Below are 24,249 nucleotides of genomic sequence, written 5' to 3' on the forward strand. Positions count from 1 at the left end.
GTTTCCTATCGCTCCCTTCTCCTGAAAAGTGCTGTTACTGCGCCTGTAGCGCCTATGCTCTCTGTCTCTCCCTAGGCCTGTAATGCCTTGCTCCTGCCTGTATTACCAAGCATACGGCAGACCCAAGCCCTGAGACAACCTCCACACAGTGATTGTTCGTATTCATTGTTATCTCTGAAGTCTCCTCGTTAGTGTCATGCGGTACCATAAGATGCAGCTTTGCACCGATTGCGCGCATAGTTGCTTCCATCTTTGGTCCATGCTTGCCGCAACAGCATCTGATGTCCTTCCGCTCACACAATGGCCCGGCTATGCCTGCCAATTGTGTTTGTTGTCGTGCCCTTCTGGGACTGATCGCATGGTAGATGTATCGTATGTCGTCGCGTCTGAAGAAGCGATGATATGTCCGGCTGCCTCTAGTCGTCGTCACTCTCATCCAACTCCTGCACCTTCCTTGTCATTGACCCTTTCTGCTCAGGGTTTACTCCCTTGTACTTCTCCAGCATAGTTGCCATCTGAGCTAAGATATCTTGAATCGGCCTCGCTTGTTCAGCTAGACTGACACCCATCTTGAGTGGGATCATCATATGCCTTACCTGCAGAGCAGAAACACAGTTCTCGACTCTGGTGACTTGATGTTCTAGGAGATTGATCATGAATTGGTCCCCAACCTGACCACCCCGGTCCTTCATGTTCGTCAGCAAACTCATCTCAGGCTTCCTAAGTCCTTGCGTCCTATCAGGATCTTCAAGCGAACTGCAAAACATCTCAAGTCGAAGCGCAATATCCCACAGCTTCCAGACCTCAGAAAGATCGAAGCCTTTGCCAAGAGTACTCCCTTCCTCGAGCGCGGCAGGGTCGGACCTGTCTTGAGGCCCCATATTGGCTGGCTGGTCACCTGCGCCAGGTGGAATTTCGAGTCGACCAGAGAGACCATGCGGATACATCAAGTAGATGAATTCTGGATTCTCGAGACCCTTCAATTTCTTCTCACCCAGCTCTTTCACTTCGAAGCCTAGACTGCTAAGTTGTCGAAGCTCTTTTCGGATCTGCACCGCCACGGGATCGTCCATTGTGTCGTTGCTGCCTACGCTGTCTCGCCTATCGTCATCCTCAGCAAAAGCTTCTAATGTCCTTCTTATCTCGGAGATGAAATCTGTACTGACAGAGATCTGACCACCATCCGCGACTGCTGACACTCGAGCGGCTTTGTTGACCATGGGCCCGAAGTAGTCCATTCGTCGCGTGATTGGATCAGGTTCACACACAGGCCGTCCCCAATGGATACCCATTCGAACACTCAAGCCACGGTAGATGACATTCCCATCAGCATCGTACTTTTCTTGGCAATGCACTGTATCCATTATTTCTGTGGGCCATTGCAGGTCAAGCAAACTGTTTTGCACGATGAAAGTCCAAAGTAGTGCCGACGTCACAGTCGGAAACGAACACATAAATGCGTCGCCTTCCGTCTTGACTTCGTATCCGCCCACGATCCTGAGCTGCCGTCGCATTAGTTGGTTGTGTAGTTGAATAGCACCACGCATAGGCACAGGCAGTATTTCCCAAAGTGCAGTAGAATTCTTGATATCAGTAAAGCAGATAGCGACTTCTCCTGTTGGCGCTTCGGGCTCTTCCATTCGTGCGAGTTCCGAATCTGCAACTTGGTCTCGACCTTTCCTTTTGCGTGTGGCGCTTGTAAAGATCTGGTTGTCTGGGTCTGAGCTAAGCTCCCTTGCCATGGAGAAACTACCAGCACGGAATTTGTGATTGTTGCGCTTTCTCAGGTCTGTCACCCCTAGAACTTGCACCATGATCTTGTCGCGGGCACCAAACGCGATAGCGATGTCTCTCAACTTTTGCGCTGCAACCATAAGGTCGGCCTTCTCGGCCCGCGCTAGATCGACAGCAAGATCAACTGTTACGAAATCCCAGAATTCCTTCGTAGCGATGACGATCAACTCATCGGTCTCTGAAATAGCCATATGCTGAGTGGACGGAGCAGCGATGATAGAAGGCATGGCGTTGAAGTAGCCAAAGGCGCGACTGACTTCTATTGTGTCGTTGAGCTTGCCTTGTCTCGAGACGTAGCCACCAGCAGCGCGTATTCGGTCTCGTTCCGCAGTTTCAGCTGGCTGGTGCTTACTAGTCAGTGGGCGTGACTGACCATTCGTCGAAATGCAGATAGCTTCGATATCGCCGACATTGGCCACATAGAGGTCCAGGCCATTGAGATACATCACAGCCGCGACGCAACCAGCGTTCAGATCATCTGCGCTGAGCAAGTTTGCAACACTAGACGCATGACGACCATTTTGCAACCTGTGTTCCCTATTCTCGATCGCACTGCTAGCGTAGTTTGCCATCTCCTTGTTCAGAGACAAGAAGGACCGTCGGAGTGCATTTTCCGGTGAATCTTCCTCTCTGTCCGCTTTGTTCAATTCTGTCTGAAAGTTCGAGGCGAAATGCTCGTGCAGGTATTTCGCAACTTTTGACCCACCACTTTGTAGTGACTGACCATCGAACATGCCAACAATGATTTCTGCATCATGGCCTCTAAAGTTCTCCTTGAGCAGGTCCAAGGTGGACAAGTGGTCGTTCTTGCCTAGAGTATCGGCCATTCCGTACATCAAAGCTCCAGCTGATGTAGTTGATGTTCGGACACGACGATCTTCGTTGTCATCAGGAATAGTATTCGTCAAAAGCGTCACATCCATCAAACCTAGAACGCGCAAATAGTTCAAAGTCGTAAAGCTGGTCAGATCACGATGCTCTCCACCGTTCATCGCCGCAAATTGATTCAGGCTGCTTTGGTGCGCAGGCTTGATCTCTAGTCTTCGATTTGCCGAGAAGTTAAGGTACTTGAGGTTGGTATTCCTGTTCCAGTTCCAATCATATGGCCAATTCGAGACGTTGTACTTCAGCGAATTGCTACCAACGTCGAGCACTGCTAGCTTGTGTACGTTGCAAAGCTCCGCCGGTAGCACCTGGAACCTGTTCACGTTCAGGTAAAGATTCCTCAAATTGCTGCTCTCCTCGAAATCTTCTGACGGTAATGATGTGAGAGAATTACCAGACAGATACAGATCTGTCAGCTGGGGCCACCTTTTCAGCACACCACCTGGGAAGTCATCGATCTCATTATACGAAAGGTTGAGCATACGTAACTCTTGCAGCCAGACAAGCTCTCGGAACACCTCATCTTCCAGCCTGTTGTCTGCAAGGTACAGGTATCGGAGTGAGCCCGCAAAGGTATTATGTAACCGCGCTTGTGACAAGTTTGAGTCTTTTCGTGTAGCAGTGGCCATCGAGTACTCTGTATTCGTCCTTGAGATTTGAGACATCTTTCGTCCTTGCGTACCGGACATCGACACCATAGAATTTTTGCGTCCTGCGCCACCCGGCGAGCTGCCAATGCTCAGCATACTAGTCGAAACTTGGCTGGGTCGTCGGTTCTGGAAGTCCTCGAGTTTGCCTAGGTCTTCAAAGCTGGGCGAGGATGATAGGCCGGGCGTCAAAGTTGCATTCGAGTCCTTGTGCATTTGCGTCAGTGCCTCCGGGGGAGGTGGAGCTGCATTTATTCTAGGAAATGACTCCAACACATTCGAAGACAGGTTGAGCATTTCTAGGCTCCGGCAGTACCAGATTTCTCCAGGTACACTTCTGACGTTACATTCCCGCAGATTGAGATGCTTGAGCTCAACGAGGCTCCCTATCGATTGAGGAATAGCATTGAGCCGATTCTTGGCCATACTGAGATGTTGTAGTTTGGTGAGCTTGCTAAACCCCGAAGGCATGTTGGAAAAGTGGTTCTTGTCAAGTATCAGTTTCTGTAGATTTGACATGTAGTCAAATATGGTGTCCTTGAAATCGACGAGCTTTGCAGAACCAATGTTCAACGAGTTGAGGGTTGGAACAGGCTCAACGAGGTCGAACTCTGTCATTGGGTTGTGGTCAAGCTGTAGTGTTCGAAGCCTTTTGAATGAGCCTTTGAACGCCGAGATGGCATTGTGACCGACGAGGAGAGTCTCCAGGTTCGGACATCCTGCAACGTTGTCGATGTTTGTCACGTTGTTGAACCGCACGTCCACTTCTTTGAGGTTAGTCAGTTGCCTGAAGCCTTCATTGAAAGGTCCTTTTAGATCGTTGTTCGTCATCCACAGGCGTTCCAACGCCGTCAAGGCCGAAATCTTGGCTAGGTGTCCGATCTTGTTGAAGCTGACATCCAACTCTGCTAACGACTTCAGATGGTATACTTGCTCCGGAAGTTCTTTGAAGTTATTCGAGGAGATATTTAGTGACCGTAGCTGCCGGAAGTGCGAGAAATTGTTCGGCAGCTTTGCGAGATTGTTGTTCGACAACTTCAGACTGACCAAACCAGTCAATTTGTGTAATTCTGCATGGTCGAGTTCCTCCAACCGGTTATTCGAAAGGTCTAACACATTCAGCCTCGAGGCCCAAGCCAGACTCGCAGGTATCTGCCATGCCTCATTGCCCGTAAATTTGATCTCGCGGAGGTTGATACAAGCGGTGATAAAGTCCTTAGGCACAGCTAAAGCCAGGTTGCGGGACAAGTTCAACGATATGATCTCTGGAGCTTTGGTGTATAGAATGATCGGTATCGTAATCATTGATCTCCCGGAGAGATCCACATGGCTGAACTTCTGCATCTTGTTGAAGCTTGGATCGTTGTCCAGACCACTTCCAAAGCCAGTTTGTTTCTCATGGCTGAACGTGAATCTGCACAAGTAGCTGTTGTCTTCTCTCCCAACCTCTTCGATGTGATCTTCTTCTTGGTACCCAGCCTGCAGTAGCAATTTCTTTTGCATCGCTATTGGTCTCTCACCTTGGCCAAGCTGCCTCGAGAGCTGATTCTTCCTAAGAATAAGGTGATAGTTCTCGATTTGGTCGTGTAATACAGACTTCTTTGCTAGCGACTGTAGCACTTCGCCAACCGTAGCATTAATGAGCATTGATAAAGTAGCAAATGTGCCGTCTGATCTGAAGACACGCATAAAATAATGCACGCCGTCCTCTTCCTCGATCGCTGGGAGGCCATATTCTGCGACATCGTGTGGTTGTGTCCCTATCCCGGCGTCTTGTCCTTTGACGGCCCAGCTGTCCGGGGCGTCCCACGCAGGTGCAGCAGGTTCCGTGGCAGGTGTCTGGGGCAAGGGCTTCCCTTCGGGATCTACCGCCTGTAGTTGATCTTGGCCTGGTGGCTGATGCAGGATGTCCGACAGGTCTTCGAAATTGGTATCGATGGTCCATATCCCCGGCGTCTGTAAAGGATCGTTATTCATTGAGCCTTGGTTAGTTTGTGACTGAGCACTACTCATAGTCCGATCTCGGACTCTGCCATGCCCGAGACCCCTCAACCTACTCCTTTTTGATGCTTCAGAACTTGCCGTAAATGTCCTATCAATCTTCGGCATTTCTGGGCCTTTGATCGTGTCCACCGATGCCACGCTGCTCTCTCTGTCCTTCTTTTCCGAGGCTGTCGTCGGTATTACTGATGTCTTTTTCGAAGATCCGGACAGACCTCGAGCTCTTCCTTGAACATCTCCTGGCACGGGTGCCACGCTTTCTCGCGGCAGCGGTTGGGTATCCTCGGTAGGAGGCTGCTTGTCGCGATGCCTATGAAGGCCCAACTTGAAAGGAAACTTCCGTTTGATGGTACCGCCATTTTTTTCTTGATTGCTGGGCACCTGTTGGGTCCTTGGAAGGTTCGATGTTGAACTCATTGGCGTTGAGGTGTAAGGACTGTTGCGAGAAATTGGTATATTGTTGCTTGATACTTCTCTACTCGTTGCAGGCCTCTGCGGTATTGCAGGAGGAGCCAAGTTCGAAGTTTTAGGCGGATCATCCTTGCTTTTCGTATGCCGATGTGGAAGGAGCCTTCCCTTGATCGCGCTTGCGGTCGATTGCTGTTTCGGCTCGCCATTTGTTTCTGGACCTAATTCCTGCCGTATTGGTGCGGAACCGAACTTGGAGACGTCTTCGAAATTCTGATAATCCCAGGGCGTCACGTTACTCGAGGGCAGAGGTGTTTTGGGCCTTTCTTCAACCGACTTTGCAGTCTGTATTGAATTATTGCGCAGTGTGTTTTTGTCATCATTGCTAGATGATGTATCATTCTGCGCCAGCACTGTCTGGGATCCTTTGCGAGAGTTGTCGTTCACCGCGTCATCACCCAAATAGGCGTCCAGACGTTTCCTTTTGAATACCTTGCCATTCGCAGCACTATTCCTTGAACCAATGCTACTAATAGTGTCATTGCTTGCTACAGAAGGTCTTCTTGCGCCTATTTCCGCATCCCATGGATCTACTTCTGAATTGTGCCGGCTGTTCACATACGGCCTCGGTGGGGGTGTATAGTCTCTTGGAGCATCGTTGAAATACGATTGATTGAATGGACGGGTGCCGCCAATCATTGCCTGCGGATCTTGTTCCCATGGTGCAATATCTGTCGGATCTCTTGCAAGGTCGGAGGCGGGTTCGTCCCAAGGTGCGATCGTAGTGGATCTAGCGCGCAGGCCGGAAGGAGGGATCTTCGAAGAGGGTGCAGGATGGGTCTGCCCGACCATGGCAGCGCCTTTTCGAGAGGCCATGCGAGCTGTGTGCGGCGGCACTGCAGCACTCTGGCGGAAGACGATGTTGCTCGAAGATGAATCGGCAGAGATTTCGAGGTCAACACTGGCTCCGAAGTCGCCCGACCTCGTGGCGCAATTTCCCTCTCTTCACAGCGGCTTCACAGACTTCTCAAGGACATCAACTAAGGATTGAAGACAGTTTAGCTTCGAGTCCTGTATGTTTCTGTGGATTGGCCGCTGCCGACACCGTGTTGCACAGTGATGGCGCGACAGCAGCGACAGGAATCGGCCGTTACAACAGACACTATCAGCTCGAGGTCCTTACCTCAGCTGTGCAATAATCGAATCGCCCGAATGAGGAATACTAGATTCGACTAAATTCACATCAACATGCCATGCCAGTCAACAAAGCCGAAACCTGGCGTGCGGCTGGTAACTCAAATCGCAGGGATGCTGTCGATCAGCAGCACGATCTAGCGGCGCAGTTCCGTCTCGAAAGTTCAGTCAAGAACTCGAGGGCGCGTAGTCGCAGTCGGATTGACGTGCAGCTGAGTGCGAAATCGATCTTGTGGTGGAATGGTAGGATCGAGGCGCACCGCAGACGGCAGGTTGCATGGTGCTGTGCTCAGGGCGGGGTGCCGAGTTGTCGAGTATCTGCAGATGACAGGGATACGAGATTGATATGTGGCACAGTCGATGTGATGTCGATGTCGATGTTGATGTCGACGAGCCAATTTACTGAATGTTGAGCACGAGGTATCGCGGGTGTGTAGGTGGTCGATGATGTTGACGAGTTCTGGTTAAGCAACGAAGCCCGGTAGATCTGCTAAAGATGGGTGGTTCGCCTGCGCCGACTTGTGCTGCATGAGTGGATTAATGAATTGCGAGCTGGAGTCAATAATACGTCCAAGCGCAGCTCGTGGCTTGGGGGTCGACGGAGTCGATTCGAGCCGTCCATACGCTCAGACCACACTGGTTAGCTCCCCATACTTCGAGTCTAGCCTCCCATATCCTGGGCCGAACCCGCCGCATCAAAGGCTGCTCATAGGCTGTTACAGCACCGCGTTCAATCACCACTTGCTTTCTCGGCTGCAAATGCACCTCGACATCGAGACTGCATAAAATCAGAAGATAGACACAGATACTATGCTTATAACATCTAATTGCCTAGGGCATGCTGCACACCTCTCAATACCAGTCGCCTAAGCTTGTCTAATTAAGTAAACCTCGGCCCCGGGCCGACTTGGGGACCCGGCGTTTGCCTTGTCTCGTTTGTTGCCAAGCCTCATATTGGGATACAGTATCTTCTTTGGCCAGATGCTACATAGGCTATCTACAATTTACCTCGAAACCTCAGTCGGCGGGTTAAAGCGACATGCAAGCCGTGATGTCGCAATATCGATTGCCGAAGGTGATAGCAACATTGCTGCGAAACTTCTCGTGCGAGCTGATCTGAGGGAAATGGCAAGAATTGTTGAATAAATTTACGATTGCAGGCTGTTCATGCAGATTACTATCATATCAATTGCATCGAAAACGCGCAAGTGCTTCCATCACATACTGCATAGTAACCCAGAGGAACACAACATAATCCATTCTGTACACGTTCGCTAAATTGCACCGGATCCTAATATTCACAAAAGTACATACAAAGTCGTCACTTTTCTGGTTCAACCTCATCACTCACGTCGTGATGCCCAGACCCTCCACCTTTGTCCCTTGCCCATGAGACGGCACCTCATCTGATCCAGCAGGCTGGCTAAGGCTTGACCTCCTCACCTCATCAAAGGGCTTGTTGAACCACACCGTCTCCTTAGCACTATTGACTACATCAGGCGATGTAACAGATGATGCTGGGAAAGGATGTCGACCAGACCCCGAGGCAGAGCTACGCACCGCTGGCGACTGAGCCGAATCGCGTGATTGTGGTCGCTGGTCGACAAGTGACTCTCGCTTGATGCTTCTGATGCTCAGGCCAGAGCCTGCGGGTGACGGCTGGCCAGTGAAAAAGGCTTTCCACGGGTTCTGTGAGCCCCAAGCTTCAGTGCCGTGTGTGTCTGTTAGTTGAGGGGAATTGTGGTTTTGGTGTAGAGTGGCTGTCGTTGTAGCTGCTGATGTGGTAGTGTTAGGCTCGATTATGGGTGTCGTTTGTGGTTTGAGATCGTCTGCTCTGTACGGATCATATTCATCCGTGAGCTCCTGCGAAGAGGCTTGGGTGGGGCCAAGGACAGTCTTCTGGTTGGTTTTCTCCTCCGGCGTCTCAGTTTCTCGTTTGAGGAGGACTGGGTCCGGTGGCAATTGAGGTGAAGGTGGTATGTACGCTAGTGCAGGCAGAAAGTAAAGCGTCTCATGTTGGAGAGGCTTCTGTGCTGGCTCTGGGGTGGGCTCCAATACTCCCTCTGCCGTCTCTTCATCATAAGGCGAAGGAGGTAGTGGTACGTTCGGCGTCGAAACGGACAAATTGGTGGCTCTCTGTTCGGGCCCACCCTCAAGATCAGAGAATTCCTCCCCAACTCCGTCGATGCCTGGAGTTGCACCTGTACTTACTCGCTTGCCTTGATCTTGCATCGATTTGGTGTCGAGTGCTAGCTTTGACTGTTTTTCGGATGCGGCAGTAGCCGGCACGAGAAATCGGTCTAGCATAACGACTGCCGAGTCCCGCTGACTCTCCGCTTCTTCGTCGTCTGTTTCCTGACTTGTTGACTGACCAGAATCTGTTTGCACTTGCACAGCAGGCTTGAACGAATCGTCACTGTGGGCAGGTGATTTTGGCATAGCTACGTCAGGCCGCGGTGGTAGCCTGAAGTGCTGCTGGTATGCTTCCAACTCCGCCGTGTGTGCAGGCTGCGTTTGGGTCTTCGCCATCGCCGTTGGATGTGTCGCGTTTGGTCGTGGGGCCAAATTGAAGTACTGTAGAGGGGCTTCGAGCTCCATCACCACATCTCTAATTGAGCTCGACGATTGCTGCACGGCTGGTACGGCAGGACTGGACCCTTCCATTTCAGCAACAAATTGCCGATTAGGCGTTGGCAAAGGTGGAACCTTTTCTACAACGACCTCTGGAGCGTATGCGGATGCGCGCTTCATGGCTTGGTTATTGCGCGCAGAAACTGATCCGGCCTCCGATGCAGCCACTTCGGGACCAGGTTCTCCCAGGGATATTTGACCGGTGCTTGAGGCATGTGATGGCCTTCTCTGCGGCGCAGCTACTGCTAGTGGACTTTGGAAGGTCTCCTGGACAAGTGGTGGGCTTCCTAATGGTACACCTGGTGGATGTGAGTTGAAGGCACCCTTTTTCAACAACTCTTTCCTTTTCTCGACCTGGGCGAAGCTAGTAACCGCCCAGGTAGGCGTGCTGGGACCACTTCCATGTTCGCTCGTCTTCTTATCTTGGTCCGCTGCCACTTTTGCCATCCGAGGTGAAGGGTGCTCCTGTACCGAGTATTTGTCACTCTCGAGCAAATCGTCATCAAGTTCTAGGGCGTCGAACCAATGCTGGGCGCCCTTCTTTGGCTGTATTTTGTTGTTTTTTGTATGCGCCGTGGTTGTGTCGCTGATGGAACTTGAGCGTGGTGGCGATGACATTGATGCCACCTTGGTAGTCCTCCGAGACACCTCTGGCGATTTTGGCTTTGGTGAGGTTGAGACTCCTCCGCTTGAGACTGGATTGGTTCGGAGAAGGTCGACCAGTGCAGATGTACCTAGGCGCGAATTGCGCTTTTCTGCCTTACTAGCCTGTGTCAGTCCTAGACCGACACTGAGCCTGTTCTGTTTCGACATCGGTACTGTGCGCATGGTCTCATCTGGTACATTCGCAGGGAGCTCCACTGGTGGAAAATACCTTTCCGGCTGCTCCTCTTCTTCAGCTGCTTGAGATTTCAGGGTGACTAGTGTTTCTCGAGAGGGCGCAACAGCTTCGAGAAGCGAAGGAACCATCGACTGAATTCGGACTTGTGAATTCGATCCTATTTGTATGATGCGAGGGCTGGCGGAATTACTGACTTGACGTGGCGTAGGCATGTCGTACTGTGGTGTCTGCGACCTACTGATCATGGCCTGTTGCTGTAACGAGTCCTGGGAGGAGGATCGCATTGTCGGTGTCGTCCTCACTGTGCCTTGAGAGGCTGACTGCCGTAGAAGTGGCCGATCACGGATGGTAGGTAATTGCTTGCTGGAGGGATTCTGGAACCTCGAGGTCGGCGTACTCCTTCCCGTCGGTCTTCCCATCACTTGTTGATGCTGCACTCGAGCTTGATACAAAAGCCTTCGACTGACTTCTCCCGCCCGAGCTTGCATTTCATTAATGATGTCCGTCAGCTTCTTGAGGGATCCGCCCAGCTTGTTACCTTGCATATGCAGAGACATGAATGCTTTGCGCCAACCCTCTACGTTGCCCAACATTGCTACGAACACGGCTTCGTGCTCCACAGTTTGTCGTTGCCACGTAGCTGAGAGTCCATGTAAGTATTTCTCCAGACAACTCGTGGAATCGAAGCCCTTCTGTACATCCTTCAAAGAATCTTTCATGGCTTGCGACGTCCTTTCCACAATGTGCTCGATCTTCTCGTTTCCCTCAACAATGGACAGTCGGAAGTTGCGGTCCTCCAGCATCTTGTCGAAGGTGGCAAGGTGTGATAAAGGCAGCTTCAGACATCTCAGTCGTTCTTGTATGTCCTCTTGTGCAAGGTCGAAGTCTTCGGTCGTGCGCTCCAGGAAGCCATCTATTTCGTCCACATGAGCTTGTAGTATCTGCATCACTTCATCCTCCGACTTTGCCATGCCCTGAGCCAGGAGATGTATTCCGAACGAGACTTGGGCTATGAGCTTCCATAACGGATGGAAACGCTCCCCAGGCTTTTGCTTCCACCTTCCTGCCACCACTCTTGTATATACAGGGGCCTCTAAAAGGGTGTTCCGTCTCGTAACAGGGTCGGGGTAGATATCTTCGGTCTCATCGTGGGCAGCCTCTAGCATGGACTCTTCGAAAGGCTCTTGCAATGTCGACACTGGATGCCTAGGCGCTTGTACCGTGTAAGCTGAATCATGGCGACTGCGCGTCGCCATGCTGTTGTTGTCCGTAGGCTGCGTAAGGCCGATGTCTATCAGCGGACCGCAGATCGTTCATGCATAACTACTTGTGTGCCCGTCTCACGGCTTACTGGTCGTGTGCTGTGGCTGGCTAGTAAATGCTAGACAAGTAACCACGTCTGCGATGCGTCGCCGTTGCCCAGGTCTTGAGCTGTTTAGAAGCAGATGGTGTCTGCCCTCAAAGTAAAGTGAGAAGGAGTCGATCAACCACAATGCAGGAACTCGATGGAGAATAATCGAGATGATCTCAAATAGGATCGTAAGCGAAGTGGGTTGACTAGGTTGGTGTTCTCACTAGCTCTGCCTTACTTACAGTAGCGGACTTCGATGAATAGTTTGCTTCAGCCGAATTGCGTTGGAAAACATGGAATGCAGAAGCACCAGAACGGATGCTGTTCTGCCAGTGTCCTGCAAGAGAACTGCGTACAGTCTGTTCGTCGCACAAGTGCATGAATAGTATCCAGCACGGAGTTCAGGGAAATGGCGAGATGCGTGGGTCCAGGAACGCTTCACGTCGTGCAGCAGAGCATCCACAAAACATGCAGCCACGCATTTTAGCATCGAGAAGATTGATCAGGCTTGACTATGAGAAGCTAGTAAGATCTCGGCGCTCGTGCTCGAAAGTATGGAGTTTCGGTCTGGAGCGTAGAGTTCGTGGATGGTTGTTCATTTACGCAGGGTGAAGAGGCCGTCGCCGTGGATGGCTATCGAGCCCAAGGGAAGAGTCCGACACCTACTAGTCTTCCTCGCGACCTTGGTGTCCGAAGCTCAGCCAAGGACAAGCCTTGCGATGAAGAATAAGGACTTTTGGCATGAGCGCAACGAAACCGCTTGAGGTATGGATTGGAGAGAAGCTTTGTTGTGCGATTGAAACTCCCGGTGCTCAGAGTGCTGCTAGGGTGCCTGGTCGCCCCTGGAACTAACCCATGGACAAGGTTCAGAACCGTTGCGAGACACGCTTCCGGAACAGGAAAGCCCGACTGCATGTGACACGAAATCACGTGTGAGAACGGGACCAGCTCCTGCTTGCCAAGCTAGATGGGAGGAAAAATAATCCGAATAGCAGAAGGAATGCTGCGACGACCACATGTATTATCGTCCTGCACATTATCCGGTCCCTCAAGTCTCCGAAAATGTACGATATTTGTTCATGTTACATCACAGTGAAATAAAGCACCTTGTCTTGTGCTACCGGATCAATCCGAGCCGACCAAACAGCCTCAGGCTCACCATGTGCCAAGCGGCGTCCACCATCGTCGCAGAAATCCGATCTGCGTTGCTGTAGGGTGGTATCTCGAAGAGCTAGGTAGTGAAATAGGGCGCCAAATGTGACTCAACGCTGAGAGAAGTTTATTCTTGGACCGTACATACATAATCAGGTATGATTCTAGTCCTCGAGGTCAGCTACATCTGTATATAACCATTAGTGTGAACATCCCTCGTCTGGTGTTTATCTATCAAAATCGAAACGGCTTGCAAGGCAAGTACCTGGTCAGAGTCTACTGTAGGTTTCAAGGCATAGTTTAACCCCTGAAGACACCTGCTTGAGTGATATCAACGGACCCAGACCTGCTACCATCATGGAATTGAATGCGGCTTTTCCAATGCCCAGCAAAGAGCAACTCACTTCTGCATTCGTGGGCAAGACCCTCCAAGATGTGCCACTACCGAGTGCCATCTTGGACCTTGCAAAGCTCAAAACAAATTGTGGCCTCATGCTGGCAGCCGTCAAGGAGTTGCAAGTCGACTTTCGAGCACACATTAAAACACACAAAACGACCGAACTCTCACAGATGCAGGTCGGTCGTAATACCAAAGATGCCCGCCTGATCTGTTCAACTATGGCCGAGCTTGAACACCTCATGCCACTGGCGGCCGACTACCAACAAAAAGGAGCGATAGTCAACGTGCTCTACGGTGTTCCTCCCGGTGCCTCACACATACCACGCCTCGCTCGTTTCCTACAATCAATGGGTCCAGGTACTCTCATTTTAATGGTTGACGACCTGACACAACTCAAGACCGTGGAACAAGTCTACAACCAGTCCGAGCAGTCCACAGTCAAGGTCTTTCTCAAGACAGATTCAGGCTACCACCGAGCAGGTCTAGCCCCAACCTCAACCCGCATGCAAGACCTTGTCAACGCAACTATCTCCCTTGAGTCTCGTGGCGTTCTACACCTCCTCGGCTTCTACTCTCACAACAGTCTCAGCTACGGCGGTAACTCCCCTCTGGACGCAATGGACAACCTCCGAGTCGAAGTCGATGCATGCACCCAAGCGGCCATTCACAATTGCCCAAAGGACTACATCTCCACTCGCAACACACCGCTCTCCATCTCCTGCGGCGCCTCGCCCACAGCTCTGTCCCTTCAAAATCTCCTCTCCAACAGTCCAGATACAGCAGCGACCTCATCCGCGAACGCTCTACGTTCGTCACTCGCAAAGGCCAAAGAAGCGAATATATCCTTCGAGATCCACGCAGGCGTCTACCCAACGCTGGACATGCAGCAAGTGAGTGCATCGTCCCGTGAACTAGGCGCAAAACCCGAAGACAACATAGCATTCACAATTCTCTCCGAAATCTGCTCAACATACCCGGACCGCACTGAGTACCCAGAGGCTCTGATCAACGCGGGAGTTATTGCACTCGCGCGTGAGCCATGCAAGAGCTATCGTGGTCACGGCGTGATCTCAGGCTGGAATATGCCAGACTCCTACGACCCATACACCAAAGAGAGTAGGGTCATTGTGGATCGGATAAGCCAGGAACATGGTCTGCTGCAATGGGAGGATAGAGCGAAGAAAGAGCATTTACCCGTGGAGTATGGACAGCGCGTCCAGATCTGGCCGAATCATGCTTGTATTACCGGATCTCAGTTCGGGTGGTCCTTGATTATTGACTCGGAAAGTGGGGATGCCAATGTGGTGAGGGATGTCTGGGTTAGATGGAGAGGCTGGTAGATCGCGGAACGAGCACATTCGTTGTTGAGCATCGATTAGATTGAATGACAAATGGCAACGGAACGTCGGCCAGCGATCTTGGTAATTAGACTCGCTCGCAAGGCTATTGTGTCTGTCAGCATTACCTTACTTTGGGGATTTTGCGCGCGCCTTTGTTCCCTAAGCGTCAGCGCCGTCGTGGAATATGATACATGGTCGCTCTCGGATGAGTACACAAACTCACTTAGCCATTGACCGACGACCGCTACGCATGTCATCGTAGCACCAAAATTGAGTGTCGATTTTATTCGAAGAAAAAACCTGTGGGTCATCATCACCACACCCCGGATTAACACACCCAAGCAAAGCCCTTCGTCCTGCAACCTTCACTCCTTCCGATGAACAAGCTACCCAGTACCATATATTGTCGGTAACTACACAGCTAGTAAGTTGTTCATCCGGTAGACGAAGAGGTATAATCATTGAGTGTAGAAATGTCACCTGCATTGCAACCATCGGACTTCAGCGGGCAATGTGCTAGCATTAGGAGCCTGGATTAGGTGTTGGTGATAGGCGTTTGCGCGGATGTCCAGGCGCGAAGTTGAGGAACGTGCGTGACCTGCAGATGAGTGCTCTGGGACGTTGGACGAGCCGCATCAAAGACCTGAGACAAATGTGAACGATAGAAAGATCAGCTAGGAGGGCAGATGATACTAAGTTGCGGGAACAGGGAGGGTGAAACGCGTGTTCAGCTGTGATCAAGTCGCTAGCCTAAGAAGTCCTTATAGCAACCACTACTGGCAGTAGGTCACTTGCCTTCGTCGATGCGCGGGCTGCACTCCCGGCTAAAACAAACTGAGGTCACAGGCACACCACTCGATGGAAGTCCTGCATTGAGCTTCTCAAGCAATATCAAAGAGCGCACAACGAAGTAGAAGCGTAGTGCAGGAGTCTCAGGTGTTGCCAAAGTTTCTCGTTGATATTCTTACCCGTGATGTTGTTGATATACACTTAGCCCAGCTCATAGCTCTATTCATAGCCCCTATAGACCTCATAAACATAATCAAACATTGCTGTCCTCGAAGCTCAGCTCAGCCCTTACCCATCCTGGAAAAAGCAAGCTCTTCAGAGCCCGTTCCATCCAGCCCAGCTCCACTTAAGCACCGATTCTTGCTGTAGTATATCACGATCCGTCCCAAGAAACCCTATGTCGATCATCCAAGCCGCCCCCCCCTTGGCACATATCAAGCAAAAACACCGAGTTCGAGCAGGCACTCTGTTGCCCTTCGTCAGACATTTTAAACACATCCCTCTCAGTTTGTCTGGTGCGTAGGAATCCAACATTCTCTCTTCTCAACAGTCCCAGGAGCGACATTGATGGTGTTGCTGCCGTTTCTGGCATTGTGAGTGTTGACGGCGCACCACTGACCTTAGTTAGTCGAGTCTCTGTGACCCTGAACACTGCAGACTCGGGTCTGCATCTGGCCTAAGAGGCTGGACTGCCAGGCAGTCTGGTACTCGGCATCTTTCGGACGTACCTTGTGCTCGACTGCTGGTTTTGCGGCGGAAGCTTCACTTGGTGGTTGTTTGTGCAGGCCCCTATCGAAGTGCGTTAGTATGCTCCCAATAACAACATGAGTGTTGAAGAAATCTCGTGTTTCGAGACTGGCGGGCGATTGCGTGCAAAGACATTGTGCAACGCGTCTGAACGTCGATGTGCCCCAACTACCAATGTGTTCGTAGAAGGGCTTACTAGCAAGTGCGGCGAGTTACGTCGTCCTCGGATTGTTCCTCGGGTTGTGTCTTGTGCAATCCCCTATACAGATATATTAGCGATGTGCGAAAGGATCGGTAAGTTCACTGACCAGCAAGTCCTGCGAGTAACCCCGTCCTCGGATTGTTCCTCGGGTTGTGTCTTGTGCAAGCCCCTATACAGTTACATGAGTAGATTGTCGTAAAAGAATCGGTAACATCACTGACCAGCAAGTCCGGCGGGTGATACCCTCCTCGGGTTGTTGTTTATGCAAGCCCCTATTAGATATATTAGTAAGCTTGCCATGTAGGAATCGGACATGAGTCTGACCAGCATGTTCGGCGAGTAACACCATCCTCGGGCTGCTGCTGCTTGTGCAGACCCCTATACAGATATGTTAGTAAGCTTGTCGTCAAAGAATCTTGGGGCCATGTAGTATCTCAGATGGCATAGGCGGTCGACCTGAAACATATCATGCGATGTGTCTCGAAGCCAGTGCAACCAGAAGGCCAGTTGCACGATAGGCCTGAGACAGGTCTCGGAGGATTGCTTACCAGCAGGTACGACGAACGACCTCATCCGTAGCGCCATTCTGTTGCATATTTGCTTCTTTTGGCTCACTTTTGTGCAGCCCCCAGTAAATTGCTGTAATAAGTGAGTCTTGAGTAGCAGGCTTGCCATCAATTTTGTTGACGCTCTTGGCCGGAGCCGGAGCACCGTCGTGATCGAGACAGAGACGCTGAGTTTCTCCTGCATTGTTCTGCCCGTGGGAGTCAGTGCCATCAACTCGGTGGCGGCAAAGCTCGAGGCAGATGCGCTTTGTGACGCCTTCTTCAGGTCGGACAATGGTATGACCGGAGCAGACGCGATGAACAACCCCTGGCTCATTGGAGGCCTTTTCAACACGCACTACATGCGGACCAATGTTGACACAGCGATGATTGATCACTTCCGACTGCTCTGAGACTTGCTGAGACTCATGGGCTCCTCTCGGGCCATAGCAGTCACGCTGGAATACCTCAGAGTCCACGGGCGCACGGTGGAGCCCCCAACATGTAGAAAGGATTATCGGCTGTTGAACCAGAGCCGGTGCTGCGAGAATCGAGGTGTCCAAGGGTGCTGGGATATGACGAGCATCGTAACAGCAACCTCGCATAATTATACCAGCATCCTCGAGTGCTGCAATATCCACGCCCTGTCCGTAGACGTGGCCAACAAGGCCTAGAACGCATCCCCGAGTGAGCATATCGGCAGCATGCTTGTCGCCTGCAGCTTCCGCTGCATTGACCGATTGCTGAGACTTCATTCGTCCTTCGCTGTCGGCAGGCTGCGAAATATAGTGTACTTCTGGACGATGACCTGCTGTGCAAACACGATGTACAACGCTCGCATTCTTAGCGTCACCTGTGAACAGTCCTGAGCTGTATTCCGCGTGTGGCAGACTGCATGCTCGGACCTGGTTTTCGGCCGCAACGTTGGTCGAAGTTTGGGAACCAGCTTGCTTTCCTCGGTGATCTTCAGCGCCCTCGAATCTGGCACACTTGCGCTGTTCGACGCCATCCTCCTTGCCACTAAGACCAGACAAGGCTGTCGGCTTAGGGTTGAAGTACCAGCCTGCAGTGATCTGCTCCTGCCCCTTGGCGTCGAAGGTGCCAGTTGGGAAGAAGATATTGCTTCTGCCCTGAGTGATCTCTAGGCCGCCAGGTGTTTCTCCTCTGGTAGCGAGTCCGACACAGCCGTCGAAGTCACCTGCTTCGATGGCAGATACGAAGTCCTTAAGGAAAGGCTGATACTTCTTGTCGGTAAGGTCGATGCCCTTCTCGCCGCCTAGAGTCTTAAACTCGAATTCGTAAGGCATAAGTCCTTGACCTTTGATGATTCTCCAAGAGGTAGGCACGACTTCGCCACCCATGAGTTTGTCGCCATCATCGAGAGTCCAACCAGTTGCTTGGTTGTTGAGATCGACGAGCTTTTCGCCCTTCTTCAACTCGAAGTGGTTGTGGAGGAGTTGGACACCGAAAGTATCATGCATCTTGTGCTCCAAGAGGATAAGTCGGAGAGTGCTCAGGACGAACTCCTCACCTCGTCTGGCATGGAACTCCTTATCGGAGACGCCCAGACTGGGAATTTTGTTGAACTCCTCGACGGAGTAGGGAACGATCTGAATAGACATTGTTGTCTGAACGATTGTGGTTCGTTTCTAATATTGGTTGTGGGACTTGGATGAACTGTGGTTTATCCTGGATGGTTGGGTTGGTTGTATGGAATGTATTGTATGGATGAGAAGAGTAAGGACAGAGCGCTGGATGGGAGGCTTTATATAGTAGAAACCCGCGGAGGCCGCCTCATCTGTGCCTGATTGCGGGTGTGGCATGGCCAGTCACCAGATGAATACGCTGTAGTGGCCCGTCATCCTAAAACATCAGCTCAGACACAAACTCACCTGGATATATATGCTGACGGTCAACGAAATTGAGGCGTTGGGCAATCAGAAACACAAACACACGACAAATCTGAAAACGCCGGAACATATCTGGGGCCGCGAAGACAAGATCACTATCCACCGTGCGTGTTTTGAGCATGGTAGAACATGACTTGAAACTCAATACGTTGCCACCGTATCGTCATGAGCACAAAGCCACATAGCCATCATGTGTGATACAGTCGCCTCAACTAGACGCGGAGAATCGCAGTCGTCGAGCTGGAAACAATGGTGACTTGGGAGACTACGTGATAGCCATTATGGATCAGCGGGTGAAGTTGGGTGTTGCGTAGGACACAAGTATCATACTGCGCATCGTTTTTGCTCTTATATGACAAGGAAGAAAACAGAGTGTCTTCGGAGAGAGTCGAGTGGTGAAAGATGAGTTCAGATCGATCAGGGGACAGAGCTATTTTATCACGTGACGCTGTGGTCTGCGCTTCTGGTAACTATCCACTACCGTAAGCGTGCCACGACCTTCCACCAAGCCTCCCTTCGATCTTCACTGCTGATTCCACAAGAGCCTGCTTTTACCGTGTAGACATCGATACCATCATTTTTTCTCGACTTGCGCATCCTTCATCAGGCTCCAAATATTCTGCACACTTCCTACAAGCAGTCCGACCCCGTCAAGCAATCCATTCAACAGACAGATGGAGGACTAGTGTGTAGACTGCTGGGTATGCAAACACTACTAATTTGAGTGCCTCGACCTGCACATACAGTATCGTGGTCTACAGGCAGAAGGCACCGTCATGGCGGGCTACATGGACGATTTCGATGGAGGTTTTAGGAAACGGCGACCGAGACCAGTAACCGACTATGGCTCGTCAATGGTACACTGGATGAGACAAAGAAGGCAGCCATGGAAAGGATCGTCGCATTATGAGCAGGAACGGCCGAGTATCAGCTATGTCCTCGATATGCTACCCCCATTAGCACGACTCGACAACCCAGCAGAATCAATACCAACCAGATTCTTACATCAATCGCTTGGCAAATCCAAGAAACCTGTCACAATCGTTCGATGGATGCCAGAGGGGCGACGCTTGCTAGCAGGTGTGCACAATGGCGAGTTCATGCTATGGAACGGAATGTCCTTTAACTTCGAGACTGTTACCGCCATGGGTAGCTCCTCCCTCCGCACAGCAGAGTGGTCGAATAAGCAAGACTGGCTTGTCGCCGCGAACGACGAAGGCACAGTGTTCTACCTCCAACCAACTCTCAACCTTACTCATCAATTCAAAGCGCACGACTCACCAGTCCGAGATGTCGCATTCAGTCCAACAGACACCAAATTTGTGACAGCGTCAGACGACAATACCCTGAAGATCTGGGACTTTACCTCCTCAACTAACGAGTCCACCTTCAAAGACCACGGCTGGGACGTAAAAGCAGTAGACTGGCACCCACAGAAAGGTCTCGTAGTATCCGGCAGCAAGGACCACAGTGTCCGTCTTTGGGACCCCCGAACATGCCGTAACCTAACCACTCTCCACGGGCACAAAAATGCGATAAGCACAGTCAGCTTCTCCCGCCTCCGCCCACAACTCCTCGGTACAGCAGCACGAGACGGTCAATCTCGAATCTTCGATCTGCGCATGATGCGTGACGTCGCAATCCTCCGTGGACACGAAAAGGGAGTCACCAGCCTCACCTGGCACCCAATCCACCCCGGCATCGTCGCAACAGGTGGCGAGGACGGCGCATTGCACACATACCTCCTCACAGAACCAAACACACCGCAAGGGATCACAACAGCGACGGTATCTCCCTACAACACATCTGACCCACGCTCCGCACCAGCACAATCAATATACCCCGCCCACAAAATCACCTACGCACACGAATCCAGCATCTGGTCACTCGACTGGCACCCACTAGGTCACATCCTCGCGACCGGCAGCAACGATCATTATGTGCGATTCTGGGGCAGATCGCAACCAGACGACCCAACGAACTGCTTCAAAGACAAATACCATCTCGGCGAGGAAGGCGCCGAAGCCCAAGGCACATACAGCCGGAAAGATCAAGCTCGCCAGGCACGTGAACAGGAAGAACAAGAGGCCGAAGACGAAGCCGAGGGTCTCGAAGATCAAACGAACGCGAACAGAAATCAGTTCGCGATCCCTGGGTTACCTGGTCTACCTGGTCTTGCCATGCCGAGCGCGCCAGTGCCTGGTGCAACGAGTGTTGCGCCGACGGGTTTACCTGGTATGCACGGTGACTTTCCGATGCGCGGTGCTCCACCACCGAACGGACAATTACCACCGCCACCGATCCCGGGTATAGACCCAAGTCAACTTGCACGATTCATGCAATCACAAGCTCAGGGCACCGGCCCTGGCCAACCAAACGCATACCCGCCTCCGCCACTACCAGGTGTAGGCGGTCTGCCAGCCAATATTGATTTCTCTAAAATTCAACTACCCGCTGGCTTCCCACCTCCACCACCGCCGCAGGGGGCTGGTCCACCGCCACTATCCGGGATCCCTGGACTCGGTGGCGACAGCGGTATTCCGGGTCTCGGGCCACCAGGCTTGGGCGCATCGAGTGGCGATCCGAGACTGAGTAGCTCAGCTGGTGTTCGGAGTAGGGCACCGCTGCCGGATCAGCAGAATAGCTTCAAGGCGGAGCAGGCGCAGGGACGGTATCGAGTAGCGCGCTAGGAGTGGTACTCGGCCTGAGCCTTGGGTCGTTCTAGCTTGTGCGGAGGTGAATATGCGAAGTTCAAGAAGGAGGGAATGAGTAGCTGTCTGTTGCTGTGGGATGCTACAAAGGCTACGTAGGACCAAGCAGTGTTCAATAGTCACGAAAGAAGGATTGAGTATTCACCTGCTCAAGGTCAAGAGAAGGGAGTGGGCAGAAGAGTAATATTATGGAGGTCATTATTTGGGATAATATGGCAGACTCTAAATTCGCAAGGACAAGGACAAGGTGCACTGGGCGCAGGTAACGGCCAGGATGTGGCCGCTGGGAGGAATGGTGCTGTTCTCACGAACAGACTGTGACCAATGGTATGCAAATGGGTATCTTTCGTGAAATCATACTTCCTCATCACAGAGCTTTCGATTTAAACACCATCCATCTCGGTGTCCTCTCTCTTTATCTCGAGCTGCACCATATGTCCTTGTATATCGACATCCTCTTTCTGCATCGCTTCACCGTCCACAACGGGCTTCGCTTCAGTATCCTCGATCCAGACGCGTAGTTCTCGATCTCTGCCTACGCTGACTAGGAGACCTCGACCATCTTTTACTCTTGCCCAGTCGATGCTGAGGACTACGTCTCTGTGCCCGGAGCCTCGCCATAATATATCCTTGGTGTTGATGTCCCAGACGAACACATCCCCGTCTTCGCTCCCTGAGGCGACAAATGCCTCTCTCTTGGTCATGCTTGTTTCATCGTCGACCGCGTCATACTCTCCTATCGTCCCGCCTAGACTATACTGGGTATTTTTATGCCCCTGGTAAGTTTTCACACATCCTCCACCATCCGTCCCCAGATACCGCCACAACCTTATGCTGCTATCAAGCGTCCACGCCAGAACATATCGTCCATTCGGCGAAAACCTCACTGCAGTAACAGCTTTCCGATCCTCATCCACTAAGGTCTTCAGACACTGCCCTGTACCCGCATCCCATATCCTGATCAGCCCATCACTCGCACAGCTGCAGACCATAGTCCCGTCTCTTACAAAATCCACGCCTGATACTGGATCACTGTGCGCGGGCAACTGCCGCATGACTCTTGCACTCCTCACATCCCAGAGGAAGACGGCTTCATCGTACGAGCCAGTAACGAGCATGTTCCCTTTCGGCGAGAAGGCAAGGCTGTACACATAGTTCGAGTGCCCGATCAGCGGACTCGGCTGGATAGGGAAGTCAGACGATAGTGGTGTCCATAATAATATACTCTTATCGTCGGACGCGCTGGCTAGTGTGTATGGTGGACCGATGGGTGACCATGAAAGCGCATTTATACCTGCTTTGTGCGAGCGAAGTGTGCGTAGTAGTTTGAATGGTATATCTGGGGTAGGACTATCCGGCACAGCATAGATGTTGATCGAGGCGTCTGCTGAGGCTGTTGCGAGGAGAGCCCCGTCCGGGCTGAATTTTGCGCAGGTTATGCCGCGCGCGTGCGCGTGGCGGAGCGAGAACAGGGGGAGAAAGTCGAGTTTTGCTTTCCGTCGAGAGCTGGGTGGAGATTGTGAGCTGCGAGGGGAGTATGAGGGGCGTCGGGATCGGGACTGGGGGGTATATTCTGCGCTTGGGCTGCGGGCGTTACGGTAGGAGGGACGTCGAGGGTCTCTATCTCTCAAAGTGCTTCGTCTCTCATCTCCTGATCTCGATCTGCTTCTTGAGCCGGTGTACCGTTTTCGAGATCCGTCTCGCTCATCTCTTCGATCTCGGGAAGCCGGTCGTGGGGAATAGTCTGAGCCTTGGGAAGAGGTTCGTCTCCGTTTCGGCGGTGGTGCAATGTCCATGGTTACAAGGGTATGTCTGGATCTGTTTTATTGCAAGCCTATGAAATGATAGAGGGTCTGTATGCATCTGACCAGCATGGCTCCTTCCTACTTTGCTCCGGGCCGCACTTCTGGCAAGCACGCGCTCGAATCGATTTACGCGTCACGTTTGCTGAGTTTGTCGTTTCTCCTGCCTGAGGCATCAGAAGTTTCCCTCGTTTGCACTTTCCGTAGTTGCTTATCATCCCGGCCACCTGGCCGAGAGCCGGCTTCGATTGCTTTCAAGTGATTCATGGCCGAGCTCAGCCCACCATTTTCAGCAAGTTTCATCCTCATCATGTCTCAACCCGTTTCGTGCCTAAGCAGGGCAGCAGTCGGCATCGAGACTTCAACGTTGAAGACCGAGACGAATACCGACTGCCTTCTGTTCACTAATGTTTCGACCTATCTGTGCTCTACATCAAAAACGATTACGAGTCCAAGAATAACACATCTTACATCTTGAGCGCATGCTTCGAAGCTCTCCCACGTGGTGCCTTTTGCGAATTATCTCAGACTGGCCGCCACTCCAACGTGCTCCAGCTGCTCAGCAAGTTATGGCACTCCTTCAATGGACCTTATAGTATTCCTGACGTCAATTGGTTGCAGACTGTTTGCCTACTAAGACCAAGCCTTCGATCCTGGTCAAGTCTTGTGCTTTGAGGTGGGTGCTTATCATGGCTTGTGCTCGGCACTGCCGCCATCGTGCATGCAAAATCCTCTTCTGCGAGCTCCTTTGCGTATCGAATTACTACGTCGCCTCAGGTCTCTCCATCCTCGATGAACAATAAAACAATGCTGCCTGTGCTCGGTATCAATGCTTGCATGAGCCGAGCTTGAGCTGCTCATATATCTCACGCACGTCTGTAGAGAATTCCGGCAGCAAG

General features: G+C 51.7%; 6 protein-coding genes across 6 annotated transcripts; 2 read left to right on the top strand and 4 right to left on the bottom strand.

Moving 5' to 3' along the window:
- Positions 1-416: 416 nt before the first annotated feature.
- Positions 417-6,611, bottom strand: PMZ80_000977 (uncharacterized protein; the record flags this gene model as incomplete). The annotated part of the gene is made up of 1 exon (XM_064869426.1): positions 417-6,611. The coding sequence occupies one exon, from the start codon at positions 6,609-6,611 to the stop codon at positions 417-419; it is 6,195 nt and encodes a 2,064-aa protein (XP_064734923.1).
- Positions 6,612-8,276: 1,665 nt separating this feature from the next.
- PMZ80_000978 (uncharacterized protein) lies at positions 8,277-11,657 on the bottom strand (the record flags this gene model as incomplete). The annotated part of the gene is made up of 1 exon (XM_064869427.1): positions 8,277-11,657. One exon carries the CDS (start codon positions 11,655-11,657, stop codon positions 8,277-8,279), a length of 3,381 nt encoding a protein of 1,126 aa, XP_064734924.1.
- Positions 11,658-13,261: 1,604 nt separating this feature from the next.
- Positions 13,262-14,644, top strand: PMZ80_000979 (uncharacterized protein; the record flags this gene model as incomplete). The annotated part of the gene is made up of 1 exon (XM_064869428.1): positions 13,262-14,644. The coding sequence occupies one exon, from the start codon at positions 13,262-13,264 to the stop codon at positions 14,642-14,644; it is 1,383 nt and encodes a 460-aa protein (XP_064734925.1).
- Positions 14,645-15,936: 1,292 nt separating this feature from the next.
- Positions 15,937-18,549, bottom strand: PMZ80_000980 (uncharacterized protein; the record flags this gene model as incomplete). Its single annotated transcript, XM_064869429.1, has 6 exons — positions 15,937-16,047; positions 16,162-16,222; positions 16,489-16,551; positions 16,604-16,654; positions 16,707-16,760; positions 16,931-18,549. The coding sequence occupies 6 exons, from the start codon at positions 18,547-18,549 to the stop codon at positions 15,937-15,939; spliced, it is 1,959 nt and encodes a 652-aa protein (XP_064734926.1).
- Positions 18,550-19,625: 1,076 nt separating this feature from the next.
- On the top strand, positions 19,626-21,527 carry PFS2 (pre-mRNA cleavage and polyadenylation factor (CPF) complex subunit; the record flags this gene model as incomplete). Its single annotated transcript, XM_064869430.1, has 1 exon — positions 19,626-21,527. The coding sequence occupies one exon, from the start codon at positions 19,626-19,628 to the stop codon at positions 21,525-21,527; it is 1,902 nt and encodes a 633-aa protein (XP_064734927.1).
- A 404-nt stretch (positions 21,528-21,931) lies between these two features.
- On the bottom strand, positions 21,932-23,344 carry SWD3 (WD domain protein; the record flags this gene model as incomplete). Its single annotated transcript, XM_064869431.1, has 1 exon — positions 21,932-23,344. One exon carries the CDS (start codon positions 23,342-23,344, stop codon positions 21,932-21,934), a length of 1,413 nt encoding a protein of 470 aa, XP_064734928.1.
- Positions 23,345-24,249: the final 905 nt, after the last annotated feature.

Source organism: Knufia obscura (assembly GCF_036327395.1).
Source record: "Knufia obscura strain CCFEE 5817 isolate CBS 148926 chromosome Unknown scaffold_1, whole genome shotgun sequence".
Lineage (NCBI taxonomy): Eukaryota > Fungi > Ascomycota > Eurotiomycetes > Chaetothyriales > Trichomeriaceae > Knufia > Knufia obscura.